At 38.8% G+C, this 19,428-nt stretch overlaps 1 protein-coding gene across 2 annotated transcripts in view; it reads left to right on the top strand.

The window, feature by feature from the left end:
• Nucleotides 1–19,428, top strand: part of LRCH1 (leucine rich repeats and calponin homology domain containing 1) — a 213,037-nt gene that overhangs the window by 136,117 nt on the left and 57,492 nt on the right. For both annotated transcript variants that reach the window (XM_043892447.1, XM_043892448.1), the window contains exons 4-8: nucleotides 5,316–5,421; nucleotides 11,201–11,337; nucleotides 12,138–12,265; nucleotides 13,804–13,867; nucleotides 17,101–17,203. In XM_043892447.1, the coding sequence (XP_043748382.1) occupies nucleotides 5,316–5,421; nucleotides 11,201–11,337; nucleotides 12,138–12,265; nucleotides 13,804–13,867; nucleotides 17,101–17,203 (538 nt within the window). The remainder of the gene's footprint in view (nucleotides 1–5,315; nucleotides 5,422–11,200; nucleotides 11,338–12,137; nucleotides 12,266–13,803; nucleotides 13,868–17,100; nucleotides 17,204–19,428) is intronic.

The raw sequence follows: 19,428 nt of genomic DNA on the forward strand, positions 1-19,428 counted from the left end.
CAGGAATTCATGTCTACTCAAATCATAGGTCCTTTCATAGTTGCTGCAGATGCCTCCCAACCTCTCTGGTTTCTGTGAGAGAATTGGAGAACCAAGGCCTGTTCAAGGTCCCTTCTGTTGCTTTTACCTCTGCATTTCTTATGAAGAGCCAGGGGGTGAGGTGTGTGTTTGTGGGTATGTGGAAGGGTGTGAACTAGAGTTTTATACTAGAAAGAGACTCTCAGTAAGTGTTGAGAGGTAATAATTTATCATACCAGAGGTTGCTTGAAAAAATTTTGAATTTAAATGAGCATACCAATTTGTTTTAAAAAGTTCTTACTACAGGCTTTTAGATTTTTGATTGCTAAAAAATCAAAATTGACATTACTCCTAAGTCAGTTAAGCATCTGTCTTTCAACAAATTTTTTCATTATTTCTAATGTGGTAGAAGGATTTTCCTGACGTTGTAAGGAAATTAGAGTGATCTATAATCTCATCTCTTCTTTTTACATAGGAACAGAGAGGTTAAGATATTGACCTCAAGTTGCACAGTGGAAGTCACACAAAGGCATTTCCACAAAAGGATATGGTCACATGATGGGAGGCCACTAGTATTAATAGCTTGTATTTCCTGTTAGAATGTTCGCATTTTCTTCTGTTAAATAAAGAGCTAGATTTTAAAATATGACTTAAGCCATAGTATAGCAACAGTAAGATTTTGAAAACCCAAGAGTCAGGGGAAGATAGCTCATGAGAATACCAGATGCAGTTCTGCAGCGTAGTCTGGTCTCCCTGGAAACCTTCTCTAACCAAAAATCATCTTGACACACTTAATTATGTTGGCTTTCATTAGAAGTTACAACTTGAAAAAACAGGTCTAGTCTTTCTAAAAATGTTACATTCTGAAAATGAACCTTTCCTGCTTTAATAATCTTGAACCTATGCTAATGTTTTAAATCCTTGTCATTTTTGCATTCTGAAGGTAAGTTTGCGACTAGCAGTCAGTCAGCTAAAATGTATTAATCTGGAACATGCATTTAACCTTTTTAGAGACTTTTTTGTTAATTGCCCAGAAGGGTTGTGATGAATGAGAATCTTAACTTCTAAAGTCTTTCTTTGGGTTGCTTCAGAGCATTTTGATTAAACCAGCTGAAAATACATGTATTTTAAGTCATTGCTGAAGTTGTTTTTTTAATCTAAATGAGAAAATTGGCTGGCCCATAAAATGTAAGTTTGAGTGTTTATGTGATTATGTAATGCATAATGATTAGATTCATTTCTGTTTCAAAAAGAATAGAATTAGTAAATATTTATGATACACTTAAGATTTTTGCTTTTGGGCCTTTCTGTTTATTTACAATATTATAATGCTAAATATATGGTAATTTGGTTTCACTATAGCTTGCAATAATTATTCTGCAGGACATAGCTTAGGGCTAATAGACAATTCAGAAGGGATTCATGATTATCTAAAGAAGCTACTGGTTCTGGAACTCATAACTTGATAAATTATCACTATTGCAGCCATATGGGGCATTAATGTTGTTTATTTTTAAAATTTATTTATTAAATCATATCTTTTTAAAATGAACTCTCCCCCCTAAAAAAACAAAAACAAAAAAACATACTTTCTTTTAGACCAAATGGGGAAAGACATGTTCTAAAGTACCAAGCTATTCTAGGAATGTTGCTTTTTTACTTTCTAACCTGAAGTATCCTATCCAAAAACATCTAGACTATTTTCCTCTCTGTCCTCCTCCTCATTCCCCAACTAATTAAGACATAATTACCTATGTGGTTTTATTTTTGTGGCAAAATTCATAACCTCTTTAAAACTTGGCAGGGTTTAGTAGCTGAGAAGGAAGAGGTTAGCACAGTTTTTGCAGTATTGATCATACAAGAGTGAAAAGTCTTTATCTCGCTTTCCCCTCATTATTTTGGCAGAACAGGAAGTAACTGATGGCAGTGCAGAGTATTATTAAAATAATTTAACCTTCATCATATACCCTTCAAAATGTGAATGGACAATTGGACTTTGTGTTTCTAATGGTCTACAGATGTCCTGTCTTGTAAGTTAGAAGGAAAACCTTGTTGTTAACATTATGTGAAGTTCTTTAAAAAAATAAATTAAGAAAGCATTTTCCCTCCTAGTAAGTAAGTATTTAAATATAGCTGAGGGGAGTCTACTTTCTTTGATAAAGCCACTTAGAAATAAATGTTGGAAAAATTATCTATATTTAGGGAAAGTTAGGGAAACAGCAGACTCTAATTTCATGACTTAACCAGCAGTAATCAACAACGTGCAAAGTGAATATACTACACAGGAAAAAAATAGAATAAAAATGCATTTTATCTCAGAGTATTTCATAATGCTGCCTAAGTATATCTGTTTTCTCTTGGCTTGCCCCTCGCAACTCTCTTGTTTTAAGAGAAAGATTTTTAAAAAATTATGTGTTTGAAACTTCTCAAAATCATCAGTTTCACATTGAAAAATCTGCAGTTCCCATCTTCTGCAAAAGAATCTTTCTCATGCTATCAGTCACAGACTTAGAAAAAAAATTTCAGATGTCAACATAAATTCTCCTTAGAGGTGGGAAAATAATCTGACTGATTCTTCCTTCAGGATCATCAACAATCTGTGCCTGATCCTGAGTCCAACAAAATAATTTAATTTCATATATTTCTAGGGCTCACCTGTGTACCATTTGTGTGAGGGCTCTTAGATTTTAAAATGGTACTTCTTGCAAATTTGTAACTTGGTTGAAGCAAAGAAAGATAAAACTTCCACTGCGTGGGTCTGGTTATTGACTTCTATGGCTGCTGAGATGCTGTTGTAGTCGGGAGAAGATGGCATTTCACTTTTCACTTCTCATACATGGACGTATATTCAGAAAGGCAGAATAATTTATTGACTCAGTGAGGGGGTAAGAGTGACCGAGCCAGTCTCTGGACCTCCTAATTATGTAATTACTTCCTTAGACTTTTATGTCTCTCCAGATGTGCTTGTGGGTTTTTTTTTTTTTTTTTTTTTTTTTTTTTAACATTAAGGAAGCCTTTAATAAAATTTGGTGTGACTTTTCTGGGCCAGAAGCAATGCAGCAACAGCCAGCTCGGGGGTGATGCCATCGAACATCTAATGTTCTTAACCTGTCACATGCCAGCCCCCACCTCCACCCCAAGTCAGAGGGCTGAGTGCAGAACAGCGTGGCGGGCTGATTCCAGCGTGTGTGCCCAGACTTCATAGATCACAGCTTAAATGCCTTCAGTATGAGTGATGTTATTCCTTTTCATCAAGTGATATCCATGTAACACCTTCATGACCATGACAGATTGGCAGGTCACCTGAGGATATTGAGAAGAGATGGGACCAGAGGACAGCGATCCACTGTGTTCTGTGCAGCCCTGCTCTTACACAGAGCCTGGAGCTTTCAGGGAATTGGTCAATGAGTTCCTCTCATATAAGTGATTATGAAACGAGGCTTTGTTCCTTCTAAAAGGAGGAGCGAAGGGGGATTTTTTTTGTAGATTCAGCAGTGGTGTGGGATGTTTACGGACTTGATCTCATTGGGATCATTTGTAGTCCAAATATACCTATGGTTCTGTGACATCAAGCAGGACCTGCAAGAAATTTGGTGTGTATGTTGGGGCCTCCTGGGCTCCCAGCCAGAGACAGAATAAACTGCAGCATCATGGAGCATCAACATAAAGCAGCTTAAGACGTTTTATCCAATATTTATTGATCTTGTACTTTCTACCTGGCATTCTGCTTGGCACCAGGAGATCAAAGTGGCTAAGAAATAGTCTCTTCCATCTAGGAGCTTGTGGGCTTACAGGAGGAGGCAAACAATTGAGTGGTTTTGAGTTTTGGTACTTTATCCTAGAGTTTCTAAGGAGCTGCTGCAGATGTTTGAGCTGGTGGATGACACAGTGAAGTTCACACTCTGTAAATCTTCACTGTGTGAAAGATGAATCCAAGGAGGAGCTTGATGCTTGCAGACAACCGGGAGACCATTATAGTGTCTGGCTGAGAAATACTGCTGGTCTGGACTAAGGGGGTAGCTGGGGTGAGGGAGGGGGAGAGCAGGGCAGAGCTACCAGGAACAAGAGGAAGAGTGGGATTAGGGATGATAATACGATAGAAGATTGAAGATGTCATGGCCACCATTTTGCATGTGTCGAGGTTATTCTCATCAATGATTCAGTTTAGTTCAGTCACTCAGTCGTATCTGACTCTTTGCGACCTCATGGACTGCAGCACGCCAGGCTTCCCTGTCCATCACCAACTCCTGGAGCTTACTCAAACTCATGTCTATCACGTTGGTGATGCCATCCAACCATCTCATCCTCTGTTGTCCCCTTCTCCTCCCGCCTTCAATCTTTCCCAGCATCAGGGTCTTTTCCAATGAGTCAGTTCTTCGCATCAGGTGGCCAAAGAATTGGAGTTTTAGCTTTAGCACCAATGCTTCTAATGAATATTCACGGCTGATTTCCTTTAGGATTGACTGGTTTGATCTCCTTGCAGTCCAAGGGACTCTCAACAATTAAAATAAATAAATTAATTTTTAAAAAAAAGAGTCTTCTCCAACACCACAGTTCAAAAGCATCAATTCTTCTGCGCTCAGCTTTCTTTATAGTCCCAATTCTCACATTCATACACGACTATTGGAAAAACCATAGCTTTGACTAGACGGACCTTTGTTGATTACCAGTGGAGTATTATTTTTTCCAAGGCAGAGAAGACATAGTCTTCATCCTCCACAGTCTTGTTTGTAAATGTTTATAAACATGTTCCAGTCCAAAGTTTTCAGCCTTCTGATAAGAATTAAATTTAAAATAAATAATGTATTTAAACAATGCATTAATATACATAATTATACACTGTAAATTGTGAGCGTCTGGTGAGATAGGGTAGTGGCTGAACAGTGGGTTGGGAATTGGTTCTGAGTGTTTACTCTGCAAGTCTTGGACAATTGACAGAACTTTCCTGGGCCTCGTTTTTCTGATCTGTGCATATTAGGCCAGTAATACTGTCCCATGGATTTGTTGTGAGAATTAAGTAAGACTGAAGCACGTGAATGCAGCAGCCCGAGAATAGCTACAAAAGGCTGCTAACATGCCTCTTTTTACCTTTTCTCTCCCCAGAGGATGTTTTTAAAACATTGTACTTTCTTCTTTTTCTCTGTGCTAAGCCTCACTTGGCCTCAGACCTGGAGACCAATATAAAAATGTACCTGTATAGTTATTCTAATATTTAAATTCCTTAATGAGATTTCCCCTGAAATGCTTGATTTCCCAGCGAAAGGCCTTTATTCTTTCTCTTTTTGTTTGCGATGCAGGACGTCAGCTGCAACGAGATCACAGCTCTGCCTCAGCAGATAGGGCAATTGAAATCCCTACGAGAACTGAATGTCAGAAGAAATTACCTTAAGGTTTTACCACAAGGTAAAAAAAAAAATAGAGGGAAAAATGAATCAACAGAAGACTTTTATTATTTTTTAATAACCGTTGTGAAGGTAAATCCAGTCATGTTTGTGTGTACCTATTAATATTGATTATAACTTGAATTTCATGTGTAGATAACAGAGAAGTTACATTCACGTTGTAATTTTAGTCAAGGGTTTCAGTAACAAAATCATTCCCCCGCATAAAGCTGTGTGTGTGTGTGTGTGTGTGTGTGTGTGTGGTGTTTGCTCAGACTCCCATAACAAAGTACCAAGGACGTAGTAGACTTAAACAATGGAGATATATTTTCCTGCAGTTTGGAAGCTGTAAGTCTGAGATCATAGTGTTGGTCAGTTTTGTTTCTTTAGAGGCCTCTCTCCTTGACTCCCTGCATTTTCATGCCGACTTCCCACTGTGTGTGTCCTAACCTCCTCTTCTTGTGAGGACACCCATCATATTGGGTTAGGACCCTCCTTCCCTAATAACCCCATCAACTCACCTACCCTATAAGGGCCCTGCCTGCCTCCAAATACAGTTACATTCTGAGGAACCGGGGGGGTGGTCACGGTTCTGACATAGGAGTTTGGGGGTCACACAGTCCAGCTCCTATCAGGAGGCAACATGAGTAGCTGTTGGTGTGGACCTGTGATGTCCTCAACTGTCCGGCCAACACTTAGTTGCGGTGCTTGGTCCTGCAGATCCAGGGAGCACCTTGTGTCTCAGATCCACTCTGCAGGAGAGGGTGTGCCCCTGCTGAAGTGAAATTTGGACCCCTAGCTCTGGTTGTTTTCATGAATTTCTTGAAGCCTGGAGCAAGGATGGAGACTCAGGTCCCCAGAGACACAGCACGAACTCGGAGCCCTGCAGATAGCACCACCTAGGAGCCAGACTAGGGCAAACACTTCTCTGCATCTCTGGGCTTCCACATTGTGCCCTCTGATATGATGTTGTGTTGAAGTTCAAGTAAAAAGATACTCAGTAGAAAAAAAATGGTCAGTCAACTGTACTTCAATATAATAAAAATAAATAAAAAATTAAAGAGATACATTTATTCAGAAGTGTTAGGCCATTAAGAACTTTGATAAGGAGCCTTGTAGGTGGTGCTGGATCTGAATTTCACATTTTGGGATCCTCATTTGGCCCTGAATCAGGGAGGAGTTGATGAACACTGTAACATTGAATGCTTTCTCCAGAACATACTCTGGTTTTCCAAGATGACACTGGTTTCTGTCATTTTCATTTGAGCACACGAGGCATGCCCAATTTCAAATTTACATTTGCAAATATACCTCAAAGCTAAAGTGTATATTTGGAAACAGTCAGCATTTGGTTAATCTGACCCTCACACAGCTATTTTAGAACTGCCTGATTTTTATTATTCTGTTCCTGCTTCATGATCTTTGGCTTGAAATGCTTCGTTATTCAAAGCAAGAAAATGGAGCTCACGAAAGGGAGAGATCTTTATAAAATGTCATCTGCTTGAAGTGTATCTTCCATCTTCACCTTTCTCATCCTGACTAGTATTTTAAAGAAAGAAAATTAGAAACTTAGCATAAAGATTTATCACTTTATTACTTGACATGACTTGGCATAAAAACTGATTTTTCATTTTGTCATTATGCAGTTCTGCTTTTCAGTGGATGAAATTGTTTTCTTGGTTTGACCAAGTACGAAGGAAAAACTCTTTATTATATAGACAGCAAATCTGTAAGCATATAACCTTTCATAGCATTAAGGAAAACTTTCATTTAAACTTAAGCTGTTATGTTAATTATTGAGAAATCATTACAAATTATTGAACTCTTATTTTTTTTTAAATTTAATCATTTAACAGTTTTCTGTAATAGAAACATGAGGGAAGAAAGTGCATCTGTAAAATCAAGAGATTTGTTTCTGAAACTGTTCCTTGCGCTCTTAACTTAAAAGCATTCCTTCTAAAAAGATCGGTTACAAATTCCTATGCTTTCCATAATTCTGTTTTCTCAGATTCCATATTTTAATAAACACTAAGAGCTAAAACTTTAGTTTACTGGAAAATCTTTTTAAAAAAAATAATTTCCTGAATATCAAGTTTCTTTTTGCTTCACTCCAGAGAACTCCGTTAACAAAAGAGCATTGATAATGCTCTGAGGCAGTGAATTTAAAGACTTTTAGTATTTACTCATTTACTTTTCCTCTTTAGTATCCTTCCTCATATACTTTCAATCTGAGAAGGAGGGGAAAGGTTTGTGGCCTTATTGCCCAGATCCGTTTTATGGTGTTTTTCCTCATGCAGCCGGGAGACTCTTTCTTCGTACTTTCTGGGACCAGAACAGAGTATTAAGGCAGTCATTCATTGCTCCTTTTTGCAATGGAGAGAGAGAAGTGGGATTCATTGTTGTTCTTTGTTACCCCCCACCCCCCACCTTTCCTATTCTTTTGACCTTTTCTGAGCAGAGTTACTATTTTCTCTTCCCTTTTCTTGTTGTGAAACTATCTGGTTCTAGCGTTCCTAAACTAAGATGGTAATTGTGTCCCCAACGGGCACTAAAAGGAATAGTCATTATAAAAACCATCTTTTCTTTTAAGTCACCTTCTTTCCCCTTCTGCTATGTCTTCATAGTATGTCTTCATAGTATCTCATAATACTATGAGATGAGCTCTCTAGTCTTGCTTTAAAGTCTTCATTTTAAGTGGCAATTTGTTGAAGAGCAGAGTCTGGTTAAGCTATCCTGATTTGCCAGGCTAACTTGGCGAGAGTCGAGTCAACCATTGGAGAGATGGATTCATACTACTGGAAGTTACAGCAAAGAGATATTCTATTTATACATAGTCCCCCTAATTGTCAGCTCTGTTTTTAGAAACAAACTGTGAGGTGGAAAGAGCTCTTCCTTTAAGTTTCTTGATTCCATGCTGTCCCAGGGCTCACCTCCTGTCTACCTCCCACTGCTGTCCAAGCACTTCATCAAGGCAACCGGGACAAGTGAGGCCTGAGGAAAATCACTTATCCTGCTATTGGTTGGAGAGATGGGTCTGAGCAGAGAATTCCTTGGGGGCAATTAAAAAAATACACATCCAGCTTGAATTAGAATTCAAAAATTCTGATTAGAAAAGATGTATGCACCCTAATGTGTATAGCAGCTGCTGCTGCTAAGTCACTTCAGTCGTGTCCGACTCTGTGCGACCCCATAGACGGCAGCCCCCCAGGCTCCCCCATCCCCGGGATTCTCCAGGCAAGAGCACTGGAGTGGGTGTGCACAGAGGCACTATTTACTATAGCCAAGACATGGAAGCAGTCTAACTGTCCATCAACAGAGGAATGGGTAGAGAAGATGTGGTGCATTTATACAATGGAATATTACTCAGCCGTGAATAAGAATGAAATAATGTCATTTGCAGCACCATGGTTGAACCTAGAGATTAGTGAAGTCAGACAGGGAAATACAAATATCTTATGATATCACTTATATGTGGAATCTAAAAGAAGATACAAATGAATTTATTTACAGAACAGAAATAAACTCACAGACATAAAAAAGAAACTTAGGGTTACCAGAGGGGACAGGGGGAGGGATTAATTAGGAGTTTGGGACTAGCAGATACACACTATTATACCTGTGTGTGTATGCCCTGCTATATAGCACCAGGAACTATATTCAATATCTTGTAATAAACTATAAGGAAAAGAGTCTGAAAAAATACATACACATAGTAGTTGTTCAGTCACTAAGTCGTGTCTGACTCTTGGCGACCCCATGGACTGCAGCACGTCAGGCTCCCCTGCCCTCCACCATCTCCCAGAGTTTGCTCAAGTTCATGTCCGTTGTGTCAGTGCTATCTAACGAGTCTCAGCTTCTGCTGCCCCCTTCTGCTTTTGCCTCCAGTCTTTCCCAGCATCAGGGTCTTACACATACATACATATGTGTGTATAACCGAATCACTTTGCTGTACCCCTGAAACTAATACAAGCATTGTAAATCAACTGTATTCCAATAAAAAAACATACACATCCTGGGTTTCTCTTACACAACTGCCTGCCTATCATGGACCTGAGTTTGGGAGCTGCTGAGTAACGATCTTGTTCCACTGTCCTTGCATTTCAGTCTCATGACTCTTTTCTTTATTTATTTATTTTTTTAAATTTTTTTAATATTTTTATTAGTTGGAGGCTAATTACTTTACAACATTTCAGTGGGTTTTTTCATACATTGATATGAATCAGCCATAGATTTACACTTATTCCCCATCCCGATCCCCCCTCCCACCTCCCTCTCCACCCGACTCCTCTGGGTCTTCCCAGTGCACCAGGCCCGAGTACTTGTCTCATGCATCCCACCTGGGCTGGTGACCTGTTTCACCATAGATAGTATACATGCTGTTCTTTTGAAACATCCCACCCTCACATTCTCCCACAGAGTTCAAAAGTCTGTTCTGTATTTCTGTGTCTCTTTTTCTGTTTTGCATATAGGGTTATCGTTACCATCTTTCTAAATTCCATATATATGTGTTAGTATGCTGTAATGTTCTTTATCTTTCTGGTTTACTTCACTCTGTATAAGGGGCTTAATACAGAGCAATTCACTAAGGTATGAAAGAGGGAATGTCCCAGAGTAAGTTGACCACACCCAGAGTACGTTGACCTCAGAAAAGGGATTGGTTGCTAACTGAGCCTTTGTTGGTGGAACATGAAGTAGTCTAGCTGAGTAATGTGAAAACCCTCAGGCAGTACAGGGGGAGTGGAGGGATAGTGTTATTAGGAATACTTTCTCAAGGTCTCTGCCTTTGGTTCCTCTTCTTCCTATAGTCCCTGGCCTTCATCTGCTTGAGTATCTGAAAGCACCGCATATCACCCCTTACCAGATTTCATAACAAACGTGGTGAGGCCCGTTCTGAAATGAACCCTCTGTCGCCTCTCGTACAGAGATCTTAGTGATTTGCCCCGTGTCACCCTACATGTCTGGCATTGCTCAGCCTCTTTGCTCTATGGAATACATTGGAGTTCGTTTCTTGCAGCTGCCAATGTCGGTTGGAATGCTTGAAATTACTGAGTGTTTGCTATGCCGCTGGGTGGGGATTTTATGCTAAATATAATGTTGTGTCTTGTTTGTGGAGCTACAGAAGACTTCTTTTAAAGTAGTAGAATAAAGCCTGATCAAATCAGAATTACAGGGTCTGTTGCAAAATTCCAAATTTGATAGCATTTATTTTTTAAAGTGGTGTTAAACAATCATGAACATATTTCTAGTAACTCGTTCTGAGATTCTGCCAACCCACATACACAGAATACATAAGGATATGTTGTAATTAGCATGTTATTCATAAGCTAGCAAGCTGTTTGAAAACAGTTGGAAGTTAAAACATAAGCATATCTTGGTGTGGTGTGGCTTATGTGATTGTTTTGCTGGGAAAAAAGCCTTTTTATTGTTGTACATGTATAGCATTTGCAGCTCTTATCAGAACTAACAATAGATTAAAACTTTTGGGCCCCCAGTGAAAGCTTTCCTCTCTTCTTTAGTAAAATGTTATATTGAGCTGGCCAAAAAGTTTGTTTGGTTACTGAGTATGTTGTTCAATAAAGTTCTTGATGAAAATGAAAATCATGTCTTTTAGTTTTGCTTAAACCCAAACGGACTTTTTGGTCAATGCAATATAAACATAATGTATATTCCTCATGCACAACTTGATTTTAATTATGCTAAATGATATATCTCCTGATAAGCAGAAAAGTTTTGAATGTTTAGCCACTTAATCTTGTTGCTTTCTGAGTTTTTTTTTTCTTTTTTTTTTCTTGTTCTTTTAGAACTAGTAGATCTTCCCTTGGTAAAGTTTGACTTTTCCTGCAATAAAGTGCTCGTGATTCCCATTTGTTTTAGAGAGATGAAACAGCTGCAAGTATTACTGCTTGAGAATAACCCTCTGCAGTCTCCTCCAGCACAGGTGAGGGGTCTCTCAGCAAAGTTGCTGCTGCTGGGGGTGGGGGGTATACTATCAATAGCACCTAAGCAACTCTCAGCAGAACCGTTTTTTTTTTTTTTAATATTCTGCAGAATTAATGTATGAGACATGATCATAAACAGTCACAGTTTTTTAAAAACTGAAACCTCAGGTACATCTGACTACAATATGTCATCTTCTGTGACATCAGGTTGTTTACCAGCATTTGCCTCGCTGTTCTGGTCACTGCAACTCCAGAATTATGATATTTGATTATTTCACTTAACTCAGTTGCATTGATCATTTGTGCATGCGTTTGAAACTTTTTCTGGAGTGTATGGTTTATGAAAGGAGTAATAGATAAAGTTAGCTGAAAAATGGAGTTTGACCATTTTAAAATATTATTGTCAGTTATTTAGAGACAAGATTCAAGCTCAAATATTAAACTATGTGAGAACAAAATTAAATGTATGTGCTTTCAGAATTGGAACATTTCTAGGTCAGTCATATGGCATACATACTTTTTACACTATTTGTACATAAATATATTTCTGTTAAAATTTTGCAGTTTAGTGCAAAGAAACTAGAAATTTCTTGAGCACAGTCTCCTATTCAGGTAGAATTTGGAGGAGATGATTGCCTTTAAATCTTACCTGTTTTGGAGACGTCAAGTTTAGTGATTGTTGTTGACATATTACTTAAAGTGAAAATGCAAAAACTAAGACATATGGAATGAGATGTCTGATGTTTGCATTTTGTTTTGTCTTTAAAAAAGGAGCTACTTATTATTATTTTCCCCTTAGATTTGCACCAAGGGCAAAGTGCACATATTCAAGTATCTGAGCATCCAAGCATGCCAGATTAAGACAACAGACTCCCTTTATCTCCACACCATGGAAAGGCCACATTTACACCAGCACGTGGAAGACGGGTGAGTATGACCACCGTCGACTGGAAGCCCCATTTATAATTTGTTTAGCCCAACACACTCCCAGTAAATAACCCCCAAAATCCTTTTGTTTCACTCAACCAGTACAGTTTTATACATCAGAGTCTCAGCCACTTTTGGAATAAGAAAGGGAAAATTGATAATGTTGATAATATTTTGTCATCTTTCAATCTCATCTACCCTCTCCTAATTAATAATCAGTCCTTCTTGAGTGCTGCCTATGTGTGTGCGTACATGTATATACACACCTGTTTATGTATAGTCTTATAAATAAGATCTATAATATAAATGTGTAATATATTTTACTTATTAGTTCAAACAAATGTATCAAACTGAGACATGGTTTTCTAAGTTAATTTTTACAGTGCTTCTGGAACATTGTTAAGAAACAGTGCAGGCTTTATTTTTTTAATTGTCTTTTAAAAATGCACTGCGCATAGTTTTTGCCATTTTCTATTTAGAATGGAAACTTTAGAATCATTTCGTGTGTCCTTGACCATTTTGTGGCATAAATTGGGCCTTGAATTTTCAGAGAACAGAATTCTCACACTCAACACACTTGTAGACATGCAGGTTGTTTTTAAGATGTACTCATTGCAGAAATAATTCCTTAACTTTTTACTAAAAAGTAAATACAGTGACTTAAGATCTCAGCCTACCTTAATGGGACCATTATATAATGCTTAAAAGAAGTATTCATTATTTTATTGTTTTAAACATACTATCAAATTTATTTAGTCACTGGATAAAAGTTTGCAAAATTATTGAAAGTTAGGATATTTCATAACATGAAAGGTAAGAGCAACTGACAGATTTTGCTTTTAAATACTCTAGAATTAATAAAATAAGAAAATTGTTACCTGATTAAAAAAACAGGCCACTCAGGTAGAATGTAAATCCAGACACAAGGAATTCACTTTACATTATATTTAGACAGTACTGGGGCTTCCCTTGTGGTCCAGTGGTAAGACTCTGCTCTTCCAATGCAGGAGTTGCTGGTTCAATCCCCAGTCAGGGAACTAAGATCTCATGTGTCAGTGGTGAGGCCAAAAATAAATTAACTAATTAATTAAATTAAAAAATAGTCCAACAGACCGTTCAAGAATCTGATTTTCATTAGGGCCTTGTCTTGGTGGTGGTGGTTTAGACACTAAGTCGTGTCCGACTCTTGCAACCCCATGGACTGTAGCCCGCCAGGCTCCTCTGTCCATGAGATTTTCCAGGCAAGAATACTGGAGTGGGTTGCCATTTCCTTCTCCAGGGGATCTTCCCAACCCAGGCATCGAACCCGGCTCTCCTGCATTGCAGGCAGATTCTTCACCAACTGAGCTATGAGGGAAGCCCAAGTTGGGCCTTGTCTTAATATCCTTATAATATTCAACTGATTTGTTGCTTTTGGATAATAATAAAAATTTATATAGCAAAGTCATTATTTTGATATAAGTTGATGTATGTTGTTCTGAACTTTGTCATTTTGATTCTTTTCTAAATGAATTCAATATCGATGGCATATAACCCAGCAAGAAGGATTCTGATTCGGGCGTTGGGAGTGATAACGGAGACAAACGATTATCTGCCACAGAGGTAAAGTTCGGGATCAGATTCTTTTCCTTCTGTGCCTTTAGGTGTATCTGCCTGCATTCACTGGACTCTTGGATAAAGGGAATTGCCTGAGAACATGTGATAATGTTTGTGAAAGTTAGTTGAAATTTTCTAAGTGTTCTATAAATATTAACTGTTTTTAGCTTTTTCTGCATCTTTAGTATTTTGTAAATGTCTCAAGAATAGAGTCCCTGTCTCCTTCCCCTCCTCCCACCCCGCCTCACATTGTCTAGAATATTCTCGCATGCTTAATAAATATTATAAAATGACTAAGTGGTGTGCAAGTACCCAGGAAGTATTTTTATAAATATCAGTGTTTGTTTTTAAATGACAGAGTAACTTAGGAAAAGGCTGTTAATACGCCTGCATAAATGTTAAGCAATCAGATGTACATTGCATTCTACCCACAGGAAATGCATTTTTAAGTAGCCATAATTTTTACAGCAGTATTTGTTTTTCGGAAATTCTTAGATTGTGTTCTTTTCAGATAATACCAGATAAAAGCTTGCTGATTTGTGAGCTAAGAGGCCTCCCACACTAGAGCTTTGTAAAGTGGTTATAAATAACTTATTTAGAACATTTGTTACATATAATTTGTTAGGTTCCCAAACTCTTTCACTAATAAATCATCACGTGCGGTTTCTTGACCAGCAGAGCTAAGAGGGACAGCTGGGGTAGGGGTGGAGGTATCACGATGCCTTCACACACACACACACACACACACACACACACACATACACACATCCCATGATGCCTTCCCTTTTTGAGGGAACTTACTGAGGTGGACTGAGCCACACATACATATACACTCACACACTGAGTTTTTGTGGTTATTGAATTCTGAAACATTGCAATACTCTTTTAAGGGCTTCTCTGGTGGCTCAGTGATAAAGAATTGCCTGCCAACGCAGGAGATTCGGGTTTGATTCCTGGGTTGGGAAGATCCCCTGGGGAAGGAAATGGCAACCCACTCTAGTATTCTTGCCTGGAGAATTCCATGGACAGAGGAGCCTGGTGGGCTACAGTCCATGAGGTCGCAAAAGAGTCAAACACGACTTAGCGACTGATAATACTCTTTTAAGATGTGATTAGTAGCTCAATTACTCTTAAGAAATCTGAATTTTTACTCTTTGTATATATAAATCCAGGAAAATTGCCTTTTCCCTGTTCTCTTTAGGCATTTGAGATTTAATATGTAGCTAAGATATTTAAATTCATTTCCCACAAAGTATTTCATAAGGCAGTATTTTAAAAATTAGTATACCTTAATATTTTTCTAATATAGAATATTTCAAAAGGGAGAAGAGTTTATAGGCAGAAAAAGAAAGCCAATATCAATAAAATGAAATTACCCTCATGAACCTACATGAGTAGTTTACTGTGATTCCCTGGGGGAAAAAATATTCAGCACATTGCTTTATAAGTTTTATTTAATTCAGCTCCCTTAGCTGTATTAAAACTCATAAGTCCCCTGAAATAGTCCATTGTTTCAGAAATTACTCACCCGAGCTTATTTTCTATTAAATTAAAACAGACTCTGCTTTATCCTTTATCTGTCTTCTAAGGATAATTAAGTTCATTAATAAAACATTAAACAAAGAACTTCATTATCCTTTTGTTCCCACTTAGTATAAGTAGGATGCTAATATTCTAAAAGGAGGCCAAGGGTTTATTTTCTCCTTTTTAACTAGATGCATATCTTGGAATTTTGCTAAGTTTTTAAAGATGGGAGGAGGGTAGAAGGAAGGACTGCAGAAAGGATTATATTCAATAGAATAAAGTGTGCACATTTTCCCTTTGTCTTTTTGTCTTCCTATTTATTGCACATTTTAGTCTCATTACCTGAGAACACCTCCAAGAAAGGTGTGTTTTACATGGATAAAGGTTCTGAATTATTCTATGTAACTTTCTATTTTCAGTTTATTTGGCAAATATGTTATCATCTGTGGTCAATCTTGTTCCCTACTTAATATCTCCTTGTGGGGTTCAGAATTCATGCCTCATCCCCCTCTTTGGCTGTTGCCATTGTCTGATTGATTTCACATTTGTCACTCAGATTGATTTAGCATTTATCACTCAGATAAGCAAACAGAAAACAAATGTGAGACCCAGTAAAGAGCTGGGTAATGAATGAAATGCACGTTTGTTTTCTGCCAGTTTCTGGACAGTCTGTGCATGTGTCCAAAAGTAAGACGAACACTGTATGGTACAAGTCACAGCCTCGGGAGTTTAGGAGCAAGCCACAGTCACCTGAAACCTGCTCTGTGGGGTTCCTGATCCCTGTGATTGGGAAAGCTTTTCTCGAAATAGTGAAGCTAAAGTGGAGACATAGGAAAATACATGAGGCTTCATATTTCACATGTGACAGAATCATAGATTATCTGAATAAGCTTCATCAGTTAGTGTGGGAAACAAGACCCCAAGGGAGAACTAAGTCTGATTACTAAATAGAAGCATTATTCTGAAAATTGCACAGAACCCATGTTCCTTTTAAGTACTATATTTAAAGCAGCTTCTTATATATTTAAAACAGCTTCCTCTGCCTAAACAGGGAAATAAACTGAAGCTTGATGTTGTGTGTAAAGATGCACTGTAAATAAATGAGATGTTTCGGGGGCTGACTGCCTACTCTCTGTATTTGGCCCCATGAAACCTTAATGTACTTTTGGTAAATCAGTACTGTTGTCAGATCTCAGCGCACCATTACTATGATAGCAATCGATTAGACTTAGGGCTAGCTTGGTAGTGGATTTCCAGTTATTTCTTTGTTCGATCAGGTGTTATCCAGTCCTTCTCAGTGTCCTGACTCTTAGATTAGAAAATATCATTAGGAACCTGAGAAAAATTTCAGATCAAAACGTACGTACATAGAAGTATGTGTGTGTTAGCTTGATGAATTTTGAACAAGTGAGCACACTCAGACCAACAGTTCCTAGTTAGAGAAAGAGAGCTGTACCAGCCACCCAGGAAGACCCCCTCATGCACCCACCCCCCAACCCAGGAGCAGCCACTATCCAGACTTCAAACACCATAGATTAATTTTGCCCGTCTTTGAATTTATATATTAGTGGCATTATCCTTTGGTCTCTTTTACTCAGTACTATGTTTGTGAGAATCACAGTACTTTTTTTTTTTTTTTGATCACAAAACATTCTCTTAATCTGCCTTGATAACACTTCTCCCTTGAATGAGACAGTGCCTCGTTTTCTTTTCAGCCTTCTGATGAAGACACTGTTAGCCTCAATGTGCCAATGTCAAACATCATGGAAGAAGAACAAATCAAGGAGGACTCCTGCCATCGCATTAGCCCAGTTCAAGGTCTGAGAATGAAGGATGGGAAGAAAGTGCTTGTTTTGTTTTCAATGTTTGTTCATTTATTTGGCTATACTTGTCTTAGTTGCGACCCTGGGGATCTCCCATCTTTGTTGTGGCATGTAGGATTTCGTTGTGGCATATAAACTCTTAGTTGTGGCATCAGGATCCATTTCCCCTACCAGGGATCGAACCCTGGACTGCTGCACTGGGGACGTGGAGTCTCAGCCACTGACCACCAGGGAAGTCTGGTGAAAGTGCTTGTTTTTAAGTTCCAAATGCTATGTTTAAAATGTGTAGAAATATGGCAACAGTAATACAGTAGTTACTGTTTATTGAGCATTTCATCTGCACCAGGCAGTGGATAATCTGTGAAGGTGATCGCATTTAAAAATTTAAAACTCTGAGATGGATACTCTAAGCACTGTGTTCTATAGCTGAGGAAGTTCAGTTCAGTTCAGTCACTCAGTTGTGTCCAACTCTTTGCAACCCCATGGACTGCAGCACGCCAGGCTTCCCTGTCCTTCGCCATCTCCTGGAGTTTACTCAAACCCATGTCCATCAAGTCAGTGATGCTATCCAACCATCCCATCCTCTGTCGTCCCCTTCTCCTCCTGCCTTCAATCTTTCCCAGCATCAGGATCTTTTCCAATGAGTCGGTTCTTCGCATCAGGTGGCCAGAGGATTGGAGCTTCAGCTTCAGCATCAGTCCTTCCAATGAATATTCAGGAGTGATCTCCTTTAGGATGGACTGGTTGGATCTCCTTGCAGTCCAAGGGACTCTCAAGAGTCTTCTCCAACACCACAGTTAAAAAGCATCAATTCTTTGGCACTCAGCTTTTTTTATGGTCCAACTCTCACGTCCATACATGACTACTGGAAAAAACATAACTTTGACTAGATGGACACTTGTTGGCAAAGTAACGTCTCTGCTTTTTAATATGCTGTCTAGGTTAGTCATAGCTTTTCTTCCAAGGAGCAAGCGTCTTTTAATTTCATGGCTGCAGTCACCATCTGCAGTGATTTTGGAGCCCAAGGAAAGAAAGTCTGTCACTGTCTCCATTGTTTCCCCATCTATTTGCCATGAAGCAATGGGACCAGATGCCATGATCTTAGTTTTCTGAATGTTGAGTTTTAAACCACCTTTTTCACTCTCCTCTTTCACTTTCATCAAGAGGCTTTTAGTTCCTCTTCACTTTCTGCCATAAGGGTGGTGTCATCTGCACATCTGAGGTTATTAATGTTTCTCCCAGCAATCTTGATTCCAGCTTGTGCTTCATCCAGCCCAGCGTTTCTCATGATGTACTCTGTATATAAGTTAAATAAGCAGGGTGACAGTATACAGCCTTGACGTACTCCTTTCCCAGTTTGGAACCAATCTGTTGTTCCATGTCCAGTTCTAACTGTTCTCTCTGTTCTAGAAGTGGCCGTTTTTTGCTGGCTACAAGTCTTTGAGGTCTTCCCAGGTGGCACTAGTGGTAAAGAACTCACCTGCCAATGCAAGAGACATAAAACATGGGTTCAGTCTCGGTGGGAAAGATCTCCTGGAGGAAGGCATGGCGACCCACTCCAGTATTCTTGCCTGGAGAATCCCATGGACAGAGCAGCTTGGTGGGCTAGGACTCCATGGGGTCGCAAAGAGTCAAGAACGACTGAAGCAACTTAGCAGGCAGGCAGAAATCCTTGAAGGTGACGTGGTCCTACTTGGTTCTTTGCAGCATCCAGAGCAGCTAGAAGAGATGCACCTTTGCTCCTTCGTCCTGTCCTGCAGCATCTAGGGCACAGTCTGGTTGGATGAGCTCTGACAGACAGCGCTTTCCCCTCCATATCACCCTCATCATAGTCACTTTTTGTGTTATGATTTTGGGTCCTTATTTTTGTCCTTTCCCACACTTTCTTACCATGTTCACTAGTTTTTAAAATTCCTAGAATGTTTAGCATTATACCTGCCATTTAGTAGTTGCTCAGTAACTATTCACTGAATTTTGAATTTGAAATACTTACTTGTCACATGTTGTGGGGAGCACAGAAAGCCCACTTTTATATTTTTCTCTTCTCTCTTCCTTAAAATTACAGGAGATTTCATTTCTTTCATAAGAAACTAAGCCATAAAGGGGCCGTGACTTTTAAAAATTTTATTATTTGGAGGATAATTGTTTTACAGTGCTGTGTTAGTTCTGCTGCACAAGGAAGTGAATTAGCTATACGTGTGCATGTATCCCCTCCCTCTT

This window comes from Cervus elaphus, chromosome 30, assembly GCF_910594005.1.
Source record: "Cervus elaphus chromosome 30, mCerEla1.1, whole genome shotgun sequence".
In the NCBI taxonomy this organism is placed as follows: domain Eukaryota; kingdom Metazoa; phylum Chordata; class Mammalia; order Artiodactyla; family Cervidae; genus Cervus; species Cervus elaphus.